Here is a 24,958-nt window from a genome sequence, read left to right on the forward strand (position 1 = left end):
GCTGATGTAATTTAGTGGTTCCTTTGAGATGAGTGTGTAAATATCTTACAGCATACGCTTGGTCCGTGTGCCATTCGATTTTTTTCTCGTACCCACTGACTTGCATTGGCGAGTCTTGTCTGATATACTGTACGAGTGCAATGGCAGCATGCTGCAATTTTTTCCTCAGTCTAATTCGAGCTGAGGAAAATCTCTCAGACGAGCACTGACTTATTGAATAACTTTATTTTCTCACAATGCACTCCTCCGTATTATGCTCCAGTGTGAGCGAGCCCTTAGGCGTAAGGTACTCCGCAGCTTGCCATCAATCAGGTGAACTGTGGCATCCCACCCTAGCTCTGACCATTTTGGTTGACCTGGGTGAACCTGGAAGGAAAAAAGCACAAGACGCAGAATTTTTGCACAACTCGGTCAAAAATGGTGTGACATTTCAAAGCAACTTACAGCAGAATTCTGCTTTGATGAATCAGGGCCAAGCTGTTTTTGTAGGAGGCATTCCAGGGATTTTTTTTAAGCTCAGCAGGCACTTGTATATTTTTTTTCTCATAGGCTTCTCTATAGGTATTGAAAAATGCTTCAAAAAATGCATATTTTAAAGGGAACCTGCCATTCTGAAATTCATAACATCTTTACAACCTTTAAACCTGCGGTAAGGTATGTGCACAGCTTTTACCATTAGGGCAATGCCAGCGGTCGTTTTCCTGAAGCGGCTTCATGGGTGCCTTAAGATATTTTTGCGCAACTCTTCTGCTGGCTTCTTTTACTCTATACTTTCAAGCAACAACAGCAAAGGGAGCGAGCTCCAATGCTGCGGCTTAACCACTTAGACGCTGCCCTTAGTTTCATGCAGCGGCACTTAAATGGTCGCGATTTGTCAGCGCGCCCGACAAGAACGTGAGGCCCCAATGGCTTACCATGCAGCCGCTCCGTATAAGTCTGATCTATGACATTTCAAAGATAATTAATCCATACAATAAATGCTATAATGAAAAATTAAATTGAAAATGTCAGAATTGGAGTTTTTCAGTCAGCTCACGTCCGTAACAAAATGGGATAAAAGTGATGAAAACAATGTACGTGCTACAAAGTATAGCCGATAACACTACAGCTGCCCCCACACACAAAGCTCCGGAAAACGAATAGCTACGTCTCAGAAAATGGCACACTAGTGATTTATCCCCACAACATATAACACAAAACACCTAGAAAACGGTATCAGCCCCACACATCCCATAGTGTACAGAGAGTGCGGCCATTAGTAGTACTGTACATTGTGTCCCCCGGACAGTCATACCGCATGTGCCCCCCGGGGAGTCATACCGCATGTGACCCCCGGGGGGTCATACCGCATGTGCCCCCCGGGGAGTCATACCGCATGTGACCCCCGGGGGGTCATACCGCATGTGACCCCCGGGGAGTCATACCGCATGTGACCCCCGGGGAGTCATACCGCATGTGCCCCCCAGGGAGTCATACCCCATGTGCCCCCCGGGGAGTCCTGTCACATGTACCACCGGACAGTCATACCGCATGTGACCCCCGGGGAGTCATACCGCATGTGACCCCCGGGGAGTCATACCGCATGTGCCCCCCAGGGAGTCATACCCCATGTGCCCCCCAGGGAGTCCTGTCACATGTACCACCGGACAGTCATACCGCATGTGACCCCCGGGGGGTCATACCGCATGTGACCCCCGGGGAGTCATACCGCATGTGACCCCCGGGGAGTCATACCGCATGTGCCCCCCAGGGAGTCATACCCCATGTGCCCCCCGGGGAGTCCTGTCACATGTACCACCGGGCAGTCCTGCCACATGTGCCCCCCGGTGAGTCATAACGCATGTGCCACCGGGCAGTCATACCGCATGTGCCCCCCAGGGAGTCATACCCCATGTGCCCCCCGGGGAGTCCTGTCACATGTACCACCGGGCAGTCCTGCCACATGTGCCTCCCGATGAGTCATAACGCATGTGCCACCGGGCAGTCATACCGCATGTGCCCCCCAGGGAGTCATACCACATGTGCCCCCCGGGGAGTCCTGTCACATGTACCACCGGGCAGTCCTGCCACATGTGCCCCCCGGTGAGTCATACCGCATGTGACCCCCGGGGAGTCATACCGCATGTGGCCCCCGGGGAGTCATACCGCATGTGCCCCCCGGGGAGTCATACCGCATGTGCCCCCCAGGGAGTCATACCCCATGTGCCCCCCGGGGAGTCCTGTCACATGTACCACCGGGCAGTCCTGCCACATGTGCCCCCCGGTGAGTCATAACGCATGTGCCACCGGGCAGTCATACCGCATGTGCCCCACGGGTAGTCATACCACACGTGCCACCGGGCAGTCATACCGCATGTGCCCCACGGGTAGTCATACCACATGTGCCACCGGGCAGTCATACTGCATGTGCCCCACGGGTAGTCATACCACATGTGCCACCGGGCAGTCATACCGCATGTGCCCCCCAGTGAGTCATACCGCATGTGCCACCGGGCAGTCATGCCGCATGTGCCCCCCGGTGAGTCATACCGCATGTGCAACTGGGATGTCATACAGCATGTGCCACCGGGAAGTCATGCCATATGTGCCACCGGGTAATCATGCAACATGTGCCACTGGGCAGTCATGCCATATGTGTCCCCGGGTAGTCAAGCCACATGTGTACATGTGTCCATGGGCAGTCATGCCATATGTGCCCCCGAGTAGTCATACCACGTGTCCATGGGCAGTCATGCCATATATGCCCCCGGGTAGTCATACCACGTGTCCCTGGGCAGTCATGCCATATGTGCCCCCGGGTAGTCATACCACATGTGTCACTTTGCAGTCATGCCATATGTGACCCCCGGGTAGTCATACCACACGTGTCCCTGGGCAGTCATGCCATATGTGACCCCCAGGCAGTCCTGTCATATGTGCCCCCTGGGCAGTCATACCACGTGTCCCTGGGCAGTCATGCCATATGTGACCCCCAGGCAGTCCTGTCATATGTGCCCCCTGAGCAGTCATACCACGTGTCCCTGGGCAGTCATGCCATATGTAACCCCCGGGCAGTCCTGCCGTATGTGACCCCCGGGCAGTCATACCACGTGTCCCAGGTAGTCTATATATGCCCTTGGGCAGTCCTGCCATATGTGCCCCCGGGCAGTCATGCCATATGTGACCCTCGGGCAGTCATACCACATGTGTCCCAGGTAGTCATGCCATATGTGCCCCCGGGTAGTCATACCACATGGGTCCCGGGTAGTCATGCCCTATGTGCCTCTGTACAGTCATACCATATGTGCCACCTTGCTCTGAGGCACACTTTCTCTAGGACAGTGGAGGGCACCCCACAATCCCACATAGGACCTGTGATGAGGCGCTGTATATAAGTGACCAGCTGCCAGTGCAATGCCCGGGCTCAGGCTTGGCACACTGGGCCTCCCATTGGCTGCAGAGCCGGGTCCTGACCATCCCTGTGTCCGTGAGGAATGTGCCCCCTCCCGACAGGAGCCGGGAATGTGGCGCTGTGCTGGTCCCTCCCAAACCCCAGCATGATTCACTTCCCCGGATCCCCCGGCCCCGGCCCCGGCACGGTGTCGTCTTACACGCCTTATATAGCCTGGGCGCCGGCCGGAGAGCGGGCAGGACTCGCCGCCTGCTCCTGCTGACACTGCGGGGAGACGCGGAGGTGCATGGAGCGCCCATAGGTGCAGCGGCTCTAGTGGGTGACTTGTGCTCAGATGTGGGGTTACCCCCTGCACGGCGGATTAACCCCTGCACTGCTCACAGCCCTGTCTTGTCTCTTCTGCAGATTGCGGACATGGAGGATTACAAAGTGACCCTGGATGGACCGGCCCCTTGGGGCTTCCGCCTGCAGGGAGGCAAGGACTTCAACATGCCGCTGTCCATCTCCAGGGTGAGTGGCGGCCGCGATGGCTGCACCGTGCTGAGGGGGAACATGTGTATATGTGTATGTGTAGATGTCCTCCCGTCAGCGGGCGCTGCTGGCCGGGCACACGGCTCCCTGGCGAGGACAATGCCACAAGCTGGAAAAGGCAAGAAAAATAGGACGTGTCCGGTTACATGGCAGGAATTCCTATTTCCATGACACATTAGAATGGCGTGTGCTAGACTGTTAGATAAAATGGGATGCTACACATACACCACTATATATATATATATATATATATATATATATATACACACGTACAGTACACAAAAATATATACACGTACAGTACACACGACTATATATACACATACAGTACACACGACTATATATACACACATACGTACAGTACACACGACTATATATACACACATACGTACAGTACACACGACTATATATACACACATACGTACAGTACACACGACTATATATACACATACAGTACACACGACTATATATACACACATACGTACAGTACACACAACTATATATACACACATACGTACAGTACACACGACTATATATACACATACAGTACACACGACTATATATACACGTACAGTACACACGACTATATATATACGTACAGTACACACAACTATATATACACATACAGTACACACAACTATATATACACGTACAGTACACACAACTATATATACACGTACAGTACACACAACTATATATACACATACAGTACACACAACTATATATACACGTACAGTACACACGACTATATATACACGTACAGTACACACGACTATATATACACGTACAGTACACACGACTATATATACACGTACAGTACACACGACTATATATACACGTACAGTACACACGACTATATATACACGTACAGTACACACAACTATATATACACATACAGTACACACAACTATATATACACGTACAGTACACACAACTATATATACACGTACAGTACACACAACTATATATACACATACAGTACACACAACTATATATACACGTACAGTACACACGACTATATATACACGTACAGTACACACGACTATATATACACGTACAGTACACACGACTATATATACACATACAGTACACACAACTATATATACACGTACAGTACACACAACTATATATACACGTACAGTACACACAACTATATATACACATACAGTACACACAACTATATATACACGTACAGTACACACGACTATATATACACGTACAGTACACACGACTATATATACACGTACAGTACACACGACTATATATACACGTACAGTACACACGACTATATATACACGTACAGTACACACGACTATATATACACGTACAGTACACACGACTATATATACACGTACAGTACACACGACTATATATACACGTACAGTACACACGACTATATATACACGTACAGTACACACGACTATATATACACGTACAGTACACACGACTATATATACACGTACAGTACACACGACTATATATACACGTACAGTACACACGACTATATATATATACGTACAGTACACACAACTATATATACACGTACAGTACACACGACTATATATACACGTACAGTACACACGACTATATATACACGTACAGTACACACAACTATATATACACACATACGTACAGTACACACGACTATATATACACGTACAGTACACACGACTATATATACACATACAGTACACACAACTATATATACACGTACAGTACACACGACTATATATACACGTACAGTACACACGACTATATATATATACGTACAGTACACACGACTATATATACACGTACAGTACACACGACTATATATACACGTACAGTACACACGACTATATATACACGTACAGTACACACGACTATATATACACGTACAGTACACACGACTATATATATACATACAGTACACACGACTATATATACACACATACGTACAGTACACACAACTATATATACACGTACAGTACACACAACTATATATACACACATACGTACAGTACACACGACTATATACATACAGTACACACGACTATACACACATACGTACAGTACACACGACTATATATACACGTACAGTACACACGACTATATATACACACATACGTACAGTACACACGACTATATATATATATATATATACACGTACAGTACACACGACTATATATACACGTACAGTACACACAACTATATATACACACATACGTACAGTACACACGACTATATATATACATACAGTACACACGACTATATATACACGTACAGTACACACGACTATATATACACATACAGTACACACGACTATATATATACGTACAGTACACACGACTATATATACACGTACAGTACACACGACTATATATACACGTACAGTACACACGACTATATATATACGTACAGTACACACAACTATATATACACGTACAGTACACACGACTATATATACACGTACAGTACACACGACTATATATACACGTACAGTACACACAACTATATATACACGTACAGTACACACGACTATATATATACATACAGTACACACGACTATACACACATACGTACAGTACACACAACTATATATACACGTACAGTACACACAACTATATATACACACATACGTACAGTACACACGACTATATATACATACAGTACACACGACTATATATACACACATACGTACAGTACACACGACTATATATACACGTACAGTACACACGACTATATATACACACATACGTACAGTACACACGACTATATATATATACACGTACAGTACACACGACTATATATACACGTACAGTACACACAACTATATATACACACATACGTACAGTACACACGACTATATATATATACATACAGTACACACGACTATATATACACGTACAGTACACACGACTATATATACACATACAGTACACACGACTATATATATACGTACAGTACACACGACTATATATATACACGTACAGTACACACAACTATATATATACACGTACAGTACACACAACTATATATATACACGTACAGTACACACAAATATATATATACACGTACAGTACACACAAATATATACACGTACAGTACACACAAATATATATATACACGTACAGTACACACAACTATATATATATATATATATATATACACGTACAGTACACACGACTATATATATATATATATATATACACACGTACAGTACACTATATATACGTACAGTACACAACTGACTGTGGAGACCTGGGTGTCGTAACCAGTGCCTTCCCCCCCTCCCATCAATCCCGTAATGAAACACACACAGTCCTAGGTGGGTTGAACAGGTCGGTCACAGTTTATTAATTAAATAATCAGAGAAAAGGGCAATTACATATCGTAACGAGCGGCTCGCGCCGAGCTCCTGTCCGTGATCGACAGGGGAATTGGCCTAACGAGCGGTTACGACCTTTGCCCTCCTCCGCTTTTTCCGCTGTGACTTAATAAAGGTTACCAGGGTTAGTTATATCAACATGCATGAAAATTTTTTTTTTTTTTTATTTTAAATTACAACATAATTCACACATTTACATTCTCCTGCGGGTTAGTTTAATCATTAGCCTTTAAAAGGGAGGGTGGGTGGGACAAAAGCTTCCAGGTGTCCTGCCGGGAGTGAAAGAGAAAGTTCCCGGCCGGACACCTGGATTTAACCCCTGTAGGAGTGGCCGTAGGACCCCTCCCCTCTAGTGCCCACTGGCCGGCTGGGGGTCTTCTAATTAGTGCATCACTAAGGTGGGAGTGATGCTAGGGGGGAAATGGCACAGACCACCTTTACGTGCAGCTCTCTGTGTGCTCCCCAGTCAGAGACGTGCACCTTATTCAGTACCGCGTCTGCCAGACTGTGGAGACCTGGGTGTCGTAACCAGTGCCTTCCCCCCTCCCATCAATCCCGTAATGAAACACACACAGTCCTAGGTGGGTTGAACAGGTCGGTCACAGTTTATTAATTAAATAATCAGAGAAAAGGGCAATTACATATCGTAACGAGCGGCTCGCGCCGAGCTCCTGTCCGTGATCGACAGGGGAATTGGCCTAACGAGCGGTTACGACCTTTGCCCTCCTCCGCTTTTTCCGCCACGGAGGATCCCGTGTATTAACTACGCGGGACTCCGACCCCCCCCCCCCCCTCGATGCTAAGGCCTGTTCAACCCCATCCTGTAAACCAGACAGAAAAATATCGAGGCCAATGTCCATTAGGTGAACTCCGTCCGGTCTTAATTGTGGCGTGTTATTCCCTTGTAGCAGGCGGTGAAGGATCACGATACCGCCTCTTCCTCTCACATATTTTCCAATCCGCGTGTTGAATTTCCTTCTTGTCCGCTCTATGGCTTTTTTATCTCTTACTCCTCGCCAGACGGCCCGTGGTGTTATATCCGACCACACCAGTATCATGTTCCTGAATAGACAGCTGAACCGATCCATATCCGTTGTCACCCATTTGTACAATTCGGCCACCTTTTGTTTGCCCAGGTCATTGCCACACGCGTGTACCACCATTATCACCGGATGTTCCACCATCCTTGCTATGCCAACCATCTCTTTAAACACCTGTTTCCACTGGAGGCCTCTGATACCCTTCCAGTTTACTTTTATGCCCGGGAGGTAAAGATTTGTTCCTCCTGGCCGCAGTTTGGCCCTCTTTTCGGCCCAGTAAACGTAGAAATCTCCTACAACCCAAACTTCAACCCCTGTAAGAGACAACACATGTTAATTAAGCAAGTCAGGTCTTATGTATCTGGCGAAGCATGCGGACTTCCAACGACCCATTCTCTGCACCTCGGCCTCTGACACTCCTGCCCTAGCCGCTTCTGTGGCCGCCCCTATCCTGAACGAATGTGTCCCGTACTCTTTTGGATTTGCACCGGTTTTTTCCAAGCATAGCTTGAACATTGCCTGGAATTGGTACTTGGTCAGAGGGGACCCGTCTGTATGAGTGAAGAAAAATCTACCAGTGTGTCTTATCCCGGCGTATCTTCTAACCATTTTTAGCGGGCAAGCTGGGCCCTCTGTGGAGTTAACCAGGACCCATGTGCCCCTACCGGTGGGATCGCATTTGGATTTTCTAACCTTGATGCGCAGGGCGTCGCTGCATATTACCATGTCCTCATTAATTAGGCCTCCTTCCGACGCGTTTTTTGCCCGCGGTAGCAATTCACTGATACGCAGTGCTCCAAAAAAGACGGTCGCAAAAGCTGCCGATAAGAGGGCTGCCTCATATTGCGATGAGCAGACCGACGGGGATATCGCAATCAGGTCCTGCAATAGTCTCAGAGAAATGGGGCGGCGACATTCTTGGCTCGGCTGAAGCCTTTTCCAACCTTTTATGGCTTGTCTTATGCAGAAGGACTTAGTTACGTCTACCCATCCCAATAATTGAAAGAAAAATGCTAGCCCCGATAATTTCCGTTGTGCTGAGGTGCCCGACGCCCCATCTTCTCTCATCCGCATTAGAAAATCAGTCGTCACCGCGCTTCGTGCTTGATCGCATTTATCGACTGGCCTACCCTGAATTAGTGAGCACCACTCCTCCCAAGCCTTACCATACACCTGCCAGGTAGCTGGCGAAACGGAGGCCCGGATTAAGGGCATCAATGATTGGCCACTGTATCCCACAGGGACAGTGGACACAGGATACCCAGGGGTTGCGCGTTGGGCTGCTGGATTCTGAAATCCTGCCAATTGGAAAATAACAATGGGTTAATGATATTCTCGTCAACCTCCGCCACCACGGTGGCTCTACACCAAATATTGTTTTCTAGGCATAACAGCGCAAGCCGTCGCAAAAGAGCAAGTATGGGCAAGGATGAAGAAGACGTGATTTAAACTCTTCGCTGTTTTCGTATTTTTTGTTTGGAACCGAATGTTCATGTTCCTCAACTGATCGGCCCATATCTCCAACGCTGCTACTACCGCAAACAATTCCCATAGGGCCGGGTCTTGCCCCCACTTTGTTGTCATCCATCTCTCTGGCCAACCAGATTTGCACCATTGGTTTTTATAGATTGCTGCGAAACCCTCTTTTTTGCTCCACCCTACTGTCAGCCATAATTCCTTGCTTGTGATCTCTCTAGCCATGACGCACGTGTGACCGTTGTACGATTGTAGGAACGTCTGCCATACCAGCAGATCTGCTTTTAGCGAACGAGTGAGCCTAATTCTGTGGCCGGGGTGAGAAGCGCCTTTTGTTGCCAGCGATAGTCTGCGCGAGAATGCTCTGCCAGCCGGCATTACACGGCAGGCGAATGTCAGTAGACCCAATAACGCCTGCATTTGCTGTAGGGTTACCTTTTTAACTTCGCGGAAGCCTTTCAACATTTGCAGGGTTTTTTGTATTTTATCCTCCGGTAAGCGGAACACCATCATGTTGGTATCTATTTCAATGCCCAGAAAGGGCAATACATTACATGGACCCTCCGTTTTCTCCGATGACAATGGCACGCCGAATTTGAGAGAGATGGATTTGAATTTTTCTAGTAGATCGAAGCAGAGTTTAGAATTTCTGGGGCCGACGAACAGGAAATCATTGAGGTAGTGAATTAGGGATTTACTGCCCGTCTCGTACCGAACTACCCAATCTAGGAAGGTGCTGAACAGCTCGAAATAGTGACATGAGATGGAACATCCCATCGGGAGGCACATGTCGAAGTAATAGTATTGGTCCACTTTGCAGCCCAGAAGGTGGAAACATTCGGGGTGCACGGGTAGTAAACGGAATGCTGATTCTATGTCGGATTTGGCAAGCAGGGCGCCGGTCCCGGCTGCCCGCACTAATTCAACCGCCTTATCAAAAGACGCGTATGAGACAGAAGCTTCTTCTGGGGTGATTGCGTCGTTAACCGAATCGCCCTTTGGGTGGGATAAATGATGGATTAGGCGGTATTTACCGGGTTCCTTTTTTGGTATAATGCCTAACGGTGATATTTTAATGTTTTTGAAGGGGAGCGACGTAAAGGGGCCTGCTACCCTACCCAATTCTACCTCCTTTCCAATTTTTCGCCTAAGAATTTTGGGGAATTCGCGAGCTGATTTAAGGTTATCGGATAGGGTTGGCGTTCTTGTTAGCCTAAAGGGTATAAAGAACCCGTCGGTGAATCCCGCCTGCAGCTGCTGAGCCGCTTTCTTATTGGGGTAGAGCTTTAGCCAGGGGGCCATCGCGGTTACGCTCACTGGGGTTCTGCCTTGTAGGCCCTTTGTATGCCTGACGAGTGCACCTTGATGCTTGGTGTCCCCCCCGCAAGCGGAGCATTCGTGTCTGAATTTGCATAGCGCGTGGAAACGGCAGTTTCCCTCGTTATATAGCCAGCAGGCCCCGGGTTTTCGCACGACCACTGAGTTCTGACCTGCGGCTCCGGAGTAATGAGTGGTCGTGGCTGAAAAGGGGGGCTGCTTTTGAGACAGCATCAGTCGCAACCACACGTCTGTCGCTTTTACCCCCCAGCCTAGATCGGGCTGTAGGGCCAGACGCCTGCGGAACTCCTCGTCGTACCGTCGCCAGGCTGAACCGCCGTGCGACTTGTACGAACTATATATCATGTCCTGATATATAAACAATTCCGAGCAGCGTTCCGGATGTTTCTGGCCCATAATACAGCCCAATACTGCGAAGGCCTGGAGCCAATTATTCATGGTTAGAGCAATTTTCGATCTCCCCCTATCAAAACCCCTATCGTTAGCTCTATCCACCGTTTGTTGGTCGGCTGATAACAGCGACCATATATCTATGTAATCGTTGCTCCATATCTTCAGTCTAGTTTCCTGATCTATATGAGCGCCTAGCGGGCTGATCCCGCAGAAGAAGGCGTCTTTGTGTATGATCCCGCAGAAGAAGGCGTCTTTGTGTAGGTTAGCGGATTGTGGTGTTGTGTTGTTCACCACATTTCTCCTTGCCTGAGATAATTGTAGGATTATCTCCTTTAACGCTGAAGTTAGCTCCATTTCCTTTACATTAACCCTGTAGCGTAACGTTTCCTCGCTATCCTTGGTACACTCACCGCTGCGTGACTCTGGACGAGTGGACACCGATCCTGGAGGAACCCCCGCAGATGTTGACGGGGGGATGTCGCAGGACGGGGAAACTCTGGCTCCCGCTACAGCGTGGGACTGGCCGATGTGCTGGCCGATGCACTGAGTATCGTGCGTTGGAGCCCGATTACTACCACATAGTGGCGGATTAATGGCTCTCTCTTCAGCGACTGCGCGGTGGTTGTTGTGGCTGGAAGCCGCGGGGGATTGTTCTCCCCGGCAGAAAGCCCTAGAGGGTGCCCGCGATTTAGAGGACTTGCCACGTGCACGATGACTCCTATCCGGACTTAGCGATACCTCGGACCCCTCGGATGTTGCTGATGACGGCCATCCTGTGGCCCGGGATCTGCGGCGGCTCCTATGGGAGCTGCGTCTGCGGCGGTGACGGGAGGGGCGTTTAGAGGAGTGGCGGGAACGGCGACGGGAGTTATCGGAGGAAGATTGGGAGGACGTGCGGCGTCTACGCCTTCGTCCGCCGATATTATGCGGTGCAATGGGGGGGATTCTATCAGTAGACAAAGGGGGATAATTGGCCGTAGATGGTCCTGTAGCGCTAATCGGAAGGGGGGGCGTCAGGAGGTAACCATATTCCTCCCCATTGCTGGGATTTGACGGGGCGGTGGTACACGGAAACTTTTTATTAAGATTTTGGGCAGTGTGGGGAGGTGATAATGTGTCTGTGCTTGGTGCGTTTACTGAGAAGTCGCCGTGATTCCCGCTGCGCGGCTGTTGAGCGCCTTGCTCGGTCCCATGGGACCGAGCAACGCGCTCTTCAGCCGCCCTGTGACCTTTCCGGCCTGACCCCTGATACCCCCGTACAGGCATCAGTGCTGCGCCTGCTGGGGGTAAGCTGGAGGTCACGCCAGGTGATAAATGAGCACGCTGATCGGTCGAGTTTGACCGAACAGCGCGCTCTGGGGAACGTGAAGTGTTAAAACCAGCCCCCAGGTTACCCCCTGCGGGCGGCGTATATGTGCCCGCAGGGAAGGCAACCGAGGACTGGCCAGCGCTGTGTTCAGCGCTGATCTGCGGTGACCGGAAGTGGCTGGGCGGGGACCGGAAGTGGCTGGGCGGAGCCTCCCAGCACTCCGAGCGGTGCCCGAGGCCTCCGGAAGACGCCTGCAGCTGCGAGGCGGAGAGGCCCTCCCATCCCCGACCTGGAGCCGCTCTGGGGCGCGGGGTAAGCGGGCGGATCGCCTGCCTCCCGGCGCCACCACCGGCCTCTCCGGAGCGGCCGGGGAAGGGGGCGACACCGCCCGCCGCCGGGCGCTGCCGGATGAAGCCCCGCACAGCCGGGACGGAGCAACCGGCGCCGGCTGCCCTCCGCCACCACCGGAGTCCGGACAAGAGCCGGCGAGGAGACGCCGGCCACCCTCCGACGGGTGCGACGCCCGGCTCTCCCCCGCCGCCTTCGAGAGGCCCCCTGACCATCTACAGCCGAGGGCCCCGATACCGGCAGCGGCACAGAGAGGGGCCCCTGCCCAGCGATCGGGGCCGGACCAAAACGACGGACCACAGGGTGCTCCCGAAGGTATTGGAGGTGAGCTAGGCCCGAGGGGGCCCGAGGGCGGAAGGGTGAGGGAGAACAGCCCTGGAGAAGGTATACTGGGGGACGGACCTAGGGGACCAGAGGGCGACGGGGAAATGGAGGACGAACCTACTGGACCTGGGGACGAAGGGGTAATGAAGGACGGACCTATGGGGCCAGGGGATGAAGGGGTGAGAAAAGACAAAGCGGAGTCGGGAGAAGGCCCAGGGAGGTGAGCCCTGAGGCCGGTAAGGATGGCCTGAAGCCAGTGCTCACCTCTCTGTTCTAGTCCTTTCCGCAGGGCCTCGACCAGGGGGTCCGACATTACAACAGGGATGCAGGGACAAAAGCTTCCAGGTGTCCTGCCGGGAGTGAAAGAGAAAGTTCCCGGCCGGACACCTGGATTTAACCCCTGTAGGAGTGGCCGTAGGACCCCTCCCCTCTAGTGCCCACTGGCCGGCTGGGGGTCTTCTAATTAGTGCATCACTAAGGTGGGAGTGATGCTAGGGGGGAAATGGCACAGACCACCTTTACGTGCAGCTCTCTGTGTGCTCCCCAGTCAGAGACGCGCACCTTATTCAGTACCGCGTCTGCCATTACATATACGTACAGTACACACGACTATATATATACATGTACAGTACACACGACTATATATATATATATATACACACGTACAGTACACACGACTATATATACACGTACAGTACACACGACTATATATACACGTACAGTACACACGACTATATATACACGTACAGTACACACGACTATATATACACGTACAGTACACACGACTATATATACACGTACAGTACACACGACTATATATACACGTACAGTACACACGACTATATATACACGTACAGTACACGCGACTATATATATATACGTACAGTACACGCGACTATATATGCACGTACAGTACACACGGCTATATATACACATGTACAGTACATGCAACTATATATATATACGTACAGTACACACGACTATATATGCACGTACAGTACACACGACTATATATATGCACGTACAGTACACACGACTATATATGCACGTACAGTACACACGACTATATATATATGCACGTACAGTACACACGACTATATATATGCACGTACAGTACACACAACTATATATATACACGTACAGTACACACAACTATATACACGTACAGTACACACAACTATATATATACACGTACAGTACACACAAATATATATATACATGTACAGTACACACACATATATATATATACACGTACAGTACACACGACTATATATATATATATATATATATATATATATATACACGTACAGTACACTATATATACGTACAGTACACAACTTTATATATACGTACAGTACACACGACTATATATATACACGTACAGTACACACGACTATATATATATATATATACACACGTACAGTACACACGACTATATATACACGTACAGTACACACGACTATATATACACGTACAGTACACACGACTTTATATACACGTACAGTACACACGACTATATATACACGTACTGTACACACGACTATATATACACATACGTACAGTACACACGACTATATATACATACATACAGTACACACGACTATATATATATATATATATATATATATATATATATATATACACACACGACTATGTATGTCATTGGACTCCACATTTTAAATTTTTTCATGACAAAGCTATTTTGGATTTTATCAGAGACTATTTCTCTTTCCTGGAGCTGGATCTCCCTCGTTTCTTTTATACACATACGTACAGTACACACGACTATATATATATATACACACGACTATATATATACGCATACAACTATATACACGTACAATATGCACAACTATATATATATATATATATATATATATATATATGTACAGTACACATGACTATATATATATATATATATATATATACACGTACAGTACACACGACTTTATACATGTACAGTACACAACTATATATAAACACACACGTACAGTACACGACTATATATATATATATATATATATATATATACACACACACGACTATATACACGTACAGTACACATGACTATATATACACACACGTACAGTACACACGACTATATAAATATATATATCCACACACACGTACAGTACACACGACTATATATACATGTACAGTACATGACTATATACACGTACAGTACACATGACTATATACATACAGTACACACTACTTTATACACATACAGTACACATGACTATATACACATACAGTACACTTGACTATATATACACACGTATAGTACACACGACTATATATACGTACAATACACACGAATATATATACGTACAATACACACAACTATATATACACACATACAGTACACACAACTATATATGTATACACGTACAGTACACACAACTATATATACGCACAGTACACATGCAGCTATATATACACGTACAGTACACATAACTATGTATGTATACACGTACAGTACACACGACTATATATATACATGTACTGTACACACGCAGCTATATATACACGTACAGTACACACAACCATATATACAAGTACAGTACACACGACTATATATACACAAGTACAGTACACAACTATATATACATGTACAGTACACACACAACTATACATCTACACTACACACACGACTCCATATACACGCACATGTACAGTACACATCTATATATACATGTACAGTACATACAGGAATCTATATATACACAAGTACAGTACACACAAATCTATACGTGTACCGTACCCACATGATGCTATATATACACATGTACAGTACACACGACACTATATATGCACATGTTCGGTACACATGATTCCATATATATTTGTGTGGTAAATACAGGAATTGATATACTTGTACAGTAAATACATGAGTATATACACATGTACAGTACCTATGATGCTATGTATACTTGTACAGTAGATAAATTAATCCATATGTAAATGTACAGTACAAATCTAAATAAATGTACAGTACACGATTCTATACACATGTTCAGTACACATGACACTATATATACGAACAGTACACACATGACACTATATACATGTACAGTACACACAACACTATATATACATGTACAGTACACACAACACTATATACACATGTACAGTACACACATGACACTATATATACACGTACAGTACACACATGACACTATATACATGTACAGTACACACATGACACTATATACATGTACAGTACACACATGACACTGTATATACACGTACAGTACACTCAAATGTATATACACATATACAGTACACACATGAACATATACACATGGCTCGATATATACATGTTACACTCCAATCTAAGTCCATATACACTATGTGTACATAATTGCTCCCATGGTTCTATACATACATATACAGTATGTGCGTACATTATTCTGTATATCATACTTCTCAGGATATAACATGAAGGGGCGTCACATTAAGAAAAAATGGCTTCAGTATTTTTTAAATGTGACAAAATGTGCAATAAGGCTATGTGCACACGTTGCGGATTAGCCGTATTTCTGGTGCGGATTCTGCCTCTCCTGGCAGAAAACACAGCTGCGGCTTTGTCGCGTTTTTTGTGCGTTTTTGCTGCGTTTTTCTTGCGGATTTGCTGCGTTTTTTACCCCTGCGGTTTTCTATAATGGAATGGGTACAAAAACGCTGCAGATTCTCAAAAAAGAGGTGACATGCTACTTCTTTTAAACCGCAGCGTTTCCGCAGCGGATTTTCCGCAACATGTGCACAGCTCTTTTTTTTTCTCATTGATTTACATTGTACTGTAAATTAATTGCGGATCTGCAGCTTTTCTGCACCGCAAAAAATGCTGCAGATCCGCAGAAAATCCGCAACGTGTTCACATACCCTAAATGTAACTGTGTGGCACCTACTACAGCGATGGCGTAGCTAAAGGGGAGTGCCGCCTGACGAGGCCCATGTCCCTTCTGTTGCAGAGGAGACCCGCAGGGCTATAAATGGTAACTGCTGGTTGACATATTTTTTGTCTCGGGAAACTATTGCTTTTTATGACACTTATTACTATTGTAACTTCCTGACACTGCCAGGAAAAGGTTTCCTTAATTGGTGCTTTCTTCTATAGCTCTGACATATTCCACAGAGTTGTACAGATAACTCACATGACCGTATGACTGATATGTTTCTGCTATTTTTTCAGTCTAGCACTGACCTGTGAGAAAGTACCGAGAGAAAGTCACCTGGGTGCCAGCACTGAAAGGGTGAATGGCTTTCCCATGAGGGACATGGCAGACGTACGTGACTGTGGGCAGCTGGGTGGGTGTCTCTGGAACCATAGAATGATGGGTGGCGGGCATGTGTAATGTTCACTGGTCACTCCAGTTCTTTTTACTTTGGGGGGCTGAAAAGTGGAGTGTCTGCCGTTCACTTCACACCCTCTTCCCTGGGTGGGGCAGCTTTTGTTCCCAAGTTTGTTGGTTTTGCTTCTGTGCCAGGTTCAGACAATCATTTCCCTTCACACTAAGCATTTTGTTCTGCCCTAATGTTTGTATGAGGGGAGGTCCTGCTCAGACAGGAGTGTGCTTGGGGTTGTTTTGGGGGTTGGCGTGAGAATGGCGTCAGACACTTCTATTCTTGTATGCAGTGTCTGTCCACATGTCTTTCCAGGTATGAAGGTGTTATTTCACATTTTGTCTTCCCAAAGCCCCAATTACTGGCATTGTTCTCAGGCCTCCCCTTATCCTGGGATATTCTCACTCCACCTCATTGCTTTGTAATTAGCTTGCGGTAACAAGCTAATTAGAATGTGTTTGTCATTTCCTTGTGTGAACAGGTGTTTGGAAGGAAACATCCGCTTTCTGTTTATTGAACATTTGGTCTGCCACATTTCCCATTGTGTTCCTGGTGGTCAAGAAAGAACACTATTTCATTTTGATTTTGGCTAAAAAAAGAGGAACAAAAAAACTCACCTAAAACCCTCCAGAAAATACATCATAAGGCGAGTTCCACAAGTCTGACATTCATCGTGTGAGTATGGGCTGGGAAGGTTAGATTAGCTGCAGGTACCCTGGTCTGAACTCAGCCGCCCCATAGCCATATATGAGGTCTGAAGACCTGCAGCTGTTACTATGTCTGTGCTCGGACTGTGAATGTCGGACGTATGATTTCGGCCTAAGTCTTAGGGCTCGCGCCTCCCACGTGTGAAGTAATCGGACAAGTGCAATCCAATTCAGCGTGAGAAAACAATCGCAGCAGGCTGAGATTGCATCTGAGAATCGTATGCACGCACCCATATAAGTCTATGGGTGAAACATCGCACTGCACTCAGATGTCACCCAAGTACAACCAACAATGGAGGAGATGGAGAAATTACTTTAACCGTCTCCTCCACACCTGTGCTGCCATTCTCTGATGCAAGAGGATCAGAGCACAGAGCACTGACACTAGGCTCCCGCTCGCTTCCGATGTGATATTCTACTGGGACCACAGCTTTATACTGTGTTTGAACAACCTCCTTCTATTTTGCAGATCTCTAGTAGCAAGCATAAAGGGTGGTCTCAAGGCAAGATCCCCTGTGAGGTTCTCCTGACATTCAGATTTAGTTGCAGATTCACAATAGATTTCACTCCTGTTATACTGAAAGTGGTGAACTCCGCTGTGTAAATGCGCTGTATTTCTGCAATGTGCATGTTGCTGATTAGAGAATTCTCAGCATGCTCGTATTTCCACATGGAGGATATCTAAAGTAAGTGAATGAGACTTGTCAAATCTTATCCACTTCCCTGATATTTTGAATCTGTGGCTTAATTTATTCCCATCTTCATAGATGGATATCAGCACAATTCACTCCTTATTAATATCTCAAGAACAGCTATAAATGTTAACACTTATTTTGTTTACAGCTGGTTACCTAGGACAGTGTTTTTCAACCTTTTTTGAGCCGCGGCACACTTTTTATACTTAAAAAATCCTGAGGCACACCACCAACCAAAATGGCACAAAATGGTGCGTCCAGGTTTGAGATGAAAGTCTGCAGTCATTCTATGTGACTGCAGGCTTCTGAATTCTCACAGCGCAAGCACTGCACACTTTCAGGATTCTCCCTTGCCGGTGGCCAGAGTGGACGGTCATGACAGCACAAGTATGTGATTTGGATACTTCTGGTCACATTCTAACTAGACGTGTCCGGCCTCAGTCAATTCATTTTCATTGAATGAGGCCACACATGTCTAGTCAGCACGTGACCGCATGTATGTAAATCACCAACATCAGAGAATTATGATAGCAGTGTGCACTGTGAGAATTCAGAAGTCTGCAGTCACATAGTATGACTGCAGACTCATCACAACCTTGGACATCCCCTTTAATGTTCCTAACAAATAAAAATGAGAATTAGTATCACAAAAAAAACACATTTACATCCAGGTACCTGATAGATGACGTTGTTTGTGGAGTCGCCTCTTTCTTTTCATCTTCACCTTGTCCAGATGCCATGATGACTCTTCTCATCCACCGGCAGAGCTCGTTTCTGCAGACTTCCATCTTCTCCTGTCTTCTGCAGCACATCCCGACACAACACCCTTAAAGATAGCAGTGTTATTATAATGCTCCGGAATAACAATATCTGCCCTAGGCTGAGCCCCTGAGTAAATAATTGCCCATCACTTTATTCCCAGCACATAATATGACCCTCACTGTCCCTCTTATGGTACATGCCATCCACACTACCCTCTCTCTCTTTTCCATACTTCACACTGCCTTCTCATACGGTGTCCCTCATAGAGAGCCCAGTCTCTCTACTGTGCCCCTTCATTACACTCCTCCTACTTGGCATACTGTCTCCTCCTGGCTGTTACCCTCACACTACTCAGTATCTATTATGTGTCCACTCACACTTTCATCCCCCCATACTGTCTGCACACATTTCTAATAGCCTCCTCCTGTACATCCCCCCCCCCTGCTAACATACCCCTTTGCTCTCTCCATATTTCCTCCTCACACATTCCCCCCTCACACATTCCCCCGACTCCCCATACTGTCCTCACACATCCCATCACCGTTGCTCCCAGTACTGTCAGCACACATTTTTCCCCTCGCTACTGTGTCCACCCCCATCTCCCCACTCACCCCCACAGAATATATCCACTGCCCTTCCGATAGAATAAATCCATCCCCTTCCACAGAATAAATGCACCCTGCCCCACACATGCTAAATAAATTCCAGCCCCCCCCCCACGTACACACTGAATAAATCCCCCCATAAACTGAATAAATCCCCCCACTCACTGAATAAATTCCCCCACACACTGAATAAATCCCCCCACACACTGAATAAATCTCCCCCACACACACTGAATAAATCCCCCCCCACACTGAATAAATCCCCCCCACACACTGAATAAATCCCACCCCACACTGAATAAATCCCCCCCACACACTGAATAAATCCCCCCCACACACTGAATAAATCCCCCCACACACTGAATAAATCCCCCCCCCACACTGAATAAATCCCCCCCACACACTGAATAAATCCCCCCACACACTTAATAAATCCCCCCACACACTGATTAAATCCCCCCACACACTTAATAAATCCCCCCACACACTTAATAAATCCCCCCACATACTCCCCATAAACCCACCCCACGCTGAATAAATACCCCCACACTTAATAAATCCCCCCACACACTGAATAAATCCCCCCACACACTTAATAAATCCCCCCACATACTCCCCATAAACCCACCCCACGCTGAATAAATCCCCCCACACTTAATAAATCCCCCCACACACTTAATAAATCCCCCCACATACTCCCCATAAACCCACCCCACGCTGAATAAATCCCCCCACACTTAATAAATCCCCCCACACACTGAATAAATCCCCCCACACACTTAATAAATCCCCCCACATACTCCCCATAAACCCACCCCACGCTGAATAAATCCCCCCACACTAAAAAAATCCCCCCACACACTTAATAAATCCCCCCACATACTCCCCATAAACCCACCCCACGCTGAATCTTCGGTGTCTTCAGCTCCACAGCACAGGAGCACTTACCACCAAGTGTCTTCTGTCCCCTGCACGCCGGATAGTGACGCCAGCAGCGTGATCACATGACTTGATCACGCTGCTGGCGTCGCTCTGACCCAGCGGTCAGAGCCTCAATTGTACTCGCAGCTGGTAGATGTCTGCGAGTACAATTGATCTCCGGGAGCCGGCGCGCTGCAGCTTCTCTGTGCCGGCTGTCAGCTTGACAGTCGGCACAGAGAACAGCTGACTCCCGTTCCCCCGCGGCACACCCGACCATGTGTCGCGGCACACTGGTTGAAAAACACTGACCTAGGATACTGACCACCACCACTGCTGTGTATGTTGTAAGCACTGTGCTAAAGCTGTCCTGGACTAGGCGGTAACCATGCTCTGCAGTGACAATGGTCAGCTTCAATACAGTGCTAATAAGCTTAATAGAAGGGAGCTTATATGCATCGTGCATATTCTGATGTCTAGCAGCGGTGGTCAGTCTCCAAGGCAACAAGCTGGAAAGAAAAGTGGTAATATCTCTTTGCCTGAAATTTGTAGTAAGCAGTAAATTGCAAAATTGTATATATAAGCACTATACCACAAAACAAATTTATGAGAATCAGAATAACCCTTTAAATCTGCAGGTAAAATCCACAGCAAGTCAGCGATGTGGGAACCCATCAATAGAGAGGCTTCTATTATTATTATTATTATTATTATTATACATTTTTATAGCTTCATGGCGCTTTACACGTGAATGGGGCAAATATAGACAAGTACAATAAACATGAGTAAAACAAGGCACACGCAAGTACAGGAGGAGAGAGGACCCTGCCCGCGAGGGCTCACAGTCTCCAGGGGATGGGTGACGAGGGTAGAATTGGTCATGTGGCGATTCAGCAGATAGAGGATCACTGCAGGTTGTAGGCTTTTCGGAAGAGGTGGGTCTTCAGGTTACTTTTGAAGGTTTCTGTGGTAGGCGAGAGCCTGATGTGTTGGGGTAGAGAGTTCCAGAGTATAGGGGAAGCACAGGAGAAGTCTTGGATGCGGCTGTGGGAAGAAGAGATGAGAGAGGAGTAGAGAAGGAGATCATGAGAAGATCGAAGGTTGCGTGTAGGTAGCTACCGGGAGACCATGTCACAGATGTATGGAGGAGACAGGTTGTGAATGGCTTTGTATGTTATTGTTAGTGTTTTGAACTGTAGCCTCTGGGCAATAGGAACTCAACGAAGGGCCTGGCAGAGAGGAGAGGCTGGGGAATAACGGGGAGACAGGTGGATTAGTCGGGCAGCAGAGATTAGGATGGATTGGAGTGGTGCCAGAGTGCTAGAGGGGAGGCTGGAGAGTAGGAGGTTGTAGTAGTCGAGGCGGGAGATGATAAGGATGTTTTTGAGTTTGAATCGGCAGGAGGAGGCAAGGGCTTGGATATGTGGCTTGAAAGAGAGGGTAGAGTCAAGGATCACCCCGAGGCACCGAGCGTGCGGGACTGGGGAAAGTGAGCAGCCATTGACATTGATGGATAGGTCGGGTGGAGGGGTAGAGTGAGGTGGGGGAAAGATGATGAATTCTGTTTTGTCCATGTTCAGTTTTAGAAAGGGAGCAGAAAAGAAAGATGAAATAGCAGACAGACATTTTGGGATTTTAGTCAGTAAGGAAATAAGGTCAGGTACAGATAGGTAGATCTGCGTGTCATCAACGTAGAGATGATATTGTAAACCGTGGGATTCTATGAGCTGTCCCAGGCCGAAGGTGTAGATGGAGAAGAGTAGGGGTCCTAGAACTGAGCCTTGGGGAACACTGATAGACAGGGGGCGAGATGAGGAGGTGGTGTGGGAGAGGGAGACACTGAATGTCCATTCTTTTAGATATGATGAGATCCAGGATATGGCCAAGTCTGTGATGCCAAGAGATGAGAGAATCTGTAACAGTGTAACAGGAGGAAATGGTCCACAGTGTTGAAGGCAGAAGACAAGTCCAGGAGGAGGAAGACAGAGTAGTTTCGCTTGCTCTTGGCGGTTAGTAGGTCGTTGGTCACTTTAGTTAGGGCAGTTTCAGTTTAGTGATGTGGTCGGAAGCCAGATTGGAACCGGTCAAAGAGGGAGCAGGAGGAGAGGTGGGAGGACAATTCAAGATGGACAATCTGTTCCAGTAGTTTTGAGGCTTAAGGGAGAAGGGATATCGGGCGAAAGCTGGACACAGAGGATGGGTTGAGGGAGGGTTTTTTGAGGATAGGTGTGATTGATGCATGTTTAATGGATGACGGGAAGACACCGTTTGTAAGTGAGGGGTTGAAGAGTTGTGTTAGGGTAGGGATGAAGACTTTGGCGAGGTTAGGGATGAGGTGGGACGGGAGCGGGTCAAGCGTGCAAGTGTTGAGATGTGATCTTGACAGAAGGGTGGAGAGCTGATCATCTGTCATGGTGGAGAAGCTGGCTTTGGAAGAACAGAGCTGAGCAGTCAAGAGGAAGGGCATTGGGGCTGTGGGCCAAAGCTTTGTCTGTTGTTATCGATCTTCTGCTTAAAGAAAGAGGCAAAGTCTTCAGCAGAAATGAAAGGAGAGGGAGGAGGTGCTGGGGGACGGAGTAGAAAATTGAAAGTGTTGAAGAGCTGTTTAGGGTTGTGAGTCAGGGAGGATATGAGAGTTGAGAAGTAGGTTTGTTTTGCGGCAGGGAGAGTGGACTTGAAGCTGGTGAGGGACTGCTTGTATGCGGTAAAGTGCTCAGCAGAATGAGATCTCTTCCATCTCCGCTCAGCAACCCTGGAAGCCCTTCTCAGTTCTTTGGTCAGGCTGGTCAGCCAGGGCTTCCTGATGATTGTACGAGTTTTGCTATGTGTGAGGGGGCGACCCAATCAAGTGTAGCTGTAATTGTGGTGTTATAAAAAGTGGCAGCAGCATCTGTGTCATGGAAGGAAGCTATGTCTGTAAGAGGGAGAAGGGACTCAGAGAGTGAGTGTAAATTTAGGTGTTTGAGATGAGGGTGAGTGAGTTTGTGGAGTGGGGGTTGCGCACTAGGAAAGGAGAGGGAGGAGAATGTCAGTAGGTTGTGGTCAGACGGGGGAGGGGTGAGTTAGTGAGATTAGTAAGGGAACAGAGGCAGGTGAAGATGAGGTGATCCCATCGTATCAATGCACTTGAATGCCCGCCATGGAGTGAAAATAAGGAATCTCTTTAAAACAAGACCAGCTCATATCTGGGGTTAGAGTAATTTCATGGTATTGCCAGTGTTTTTTTTTTCAAAGAACTTTAGGAGCAAGGGTTTGATCCACTGGTCAACTAGTCATACTCGCCTTTTAGAAGGCCAAGATCTTATGGATTTACTTCCTGCAAGCAGCGGATGGTGGCAGCTGTGGGCGCCTGATCTGAGCTGTTGATCAGTATGTATTTTGTAATGAAGAGCAATCATTTCTCTGTCT

General features: G+C 47.2%; 1 protein-coding gene across 2 annotated transcripts in view; it reads left to right on the forward strand.

The window, feature by feature from the left end:
* Window positions 1–3,357: 3,357 nt before the first annotated feature.
* The window catches only part of PDLIM7 (PDZ and LIM domain 7), a 135,426-nt gene continuing 113,825 nt past the window's right edge, over window positions 3,358–24,958 (forward strand). The window contains exons 1-2 of one of the 2 annotated variants that reach the window (XM_069763962.1): window positions 3,358–3,706; window positions 3,797–3,901. In XM_069763962.1, coding sequence (XP_069620063.1) covers window positions 3,806–3,901 — 96 coding nt within the window. In that variant the 5' untranslated portion in view covers window positions 3,358–3,706; window positions 3,797–3,805. The remainder of the gene's footprint in view (window positions 3,707–3,796; window positions 3,902–24,958) is intronic. The other variant, XM_069763963.1, reaches the window with a different exon arrangement.

This window comes from Ranitomeya imitator, chromosome 4 (assembly GCF_032444005.1).
Source record: "Ranitomeya imitator isolate aRanImi1 chromosome 4, aRanImi1.pri, whole genome shotgun sequence".
NCBI classification, from domain to species: Eukaryota; Metazoa; Chordata; class Amphibia; order Anura; family Dendrobatidae; genus Ranitomeya; species Ranitomeya imitator.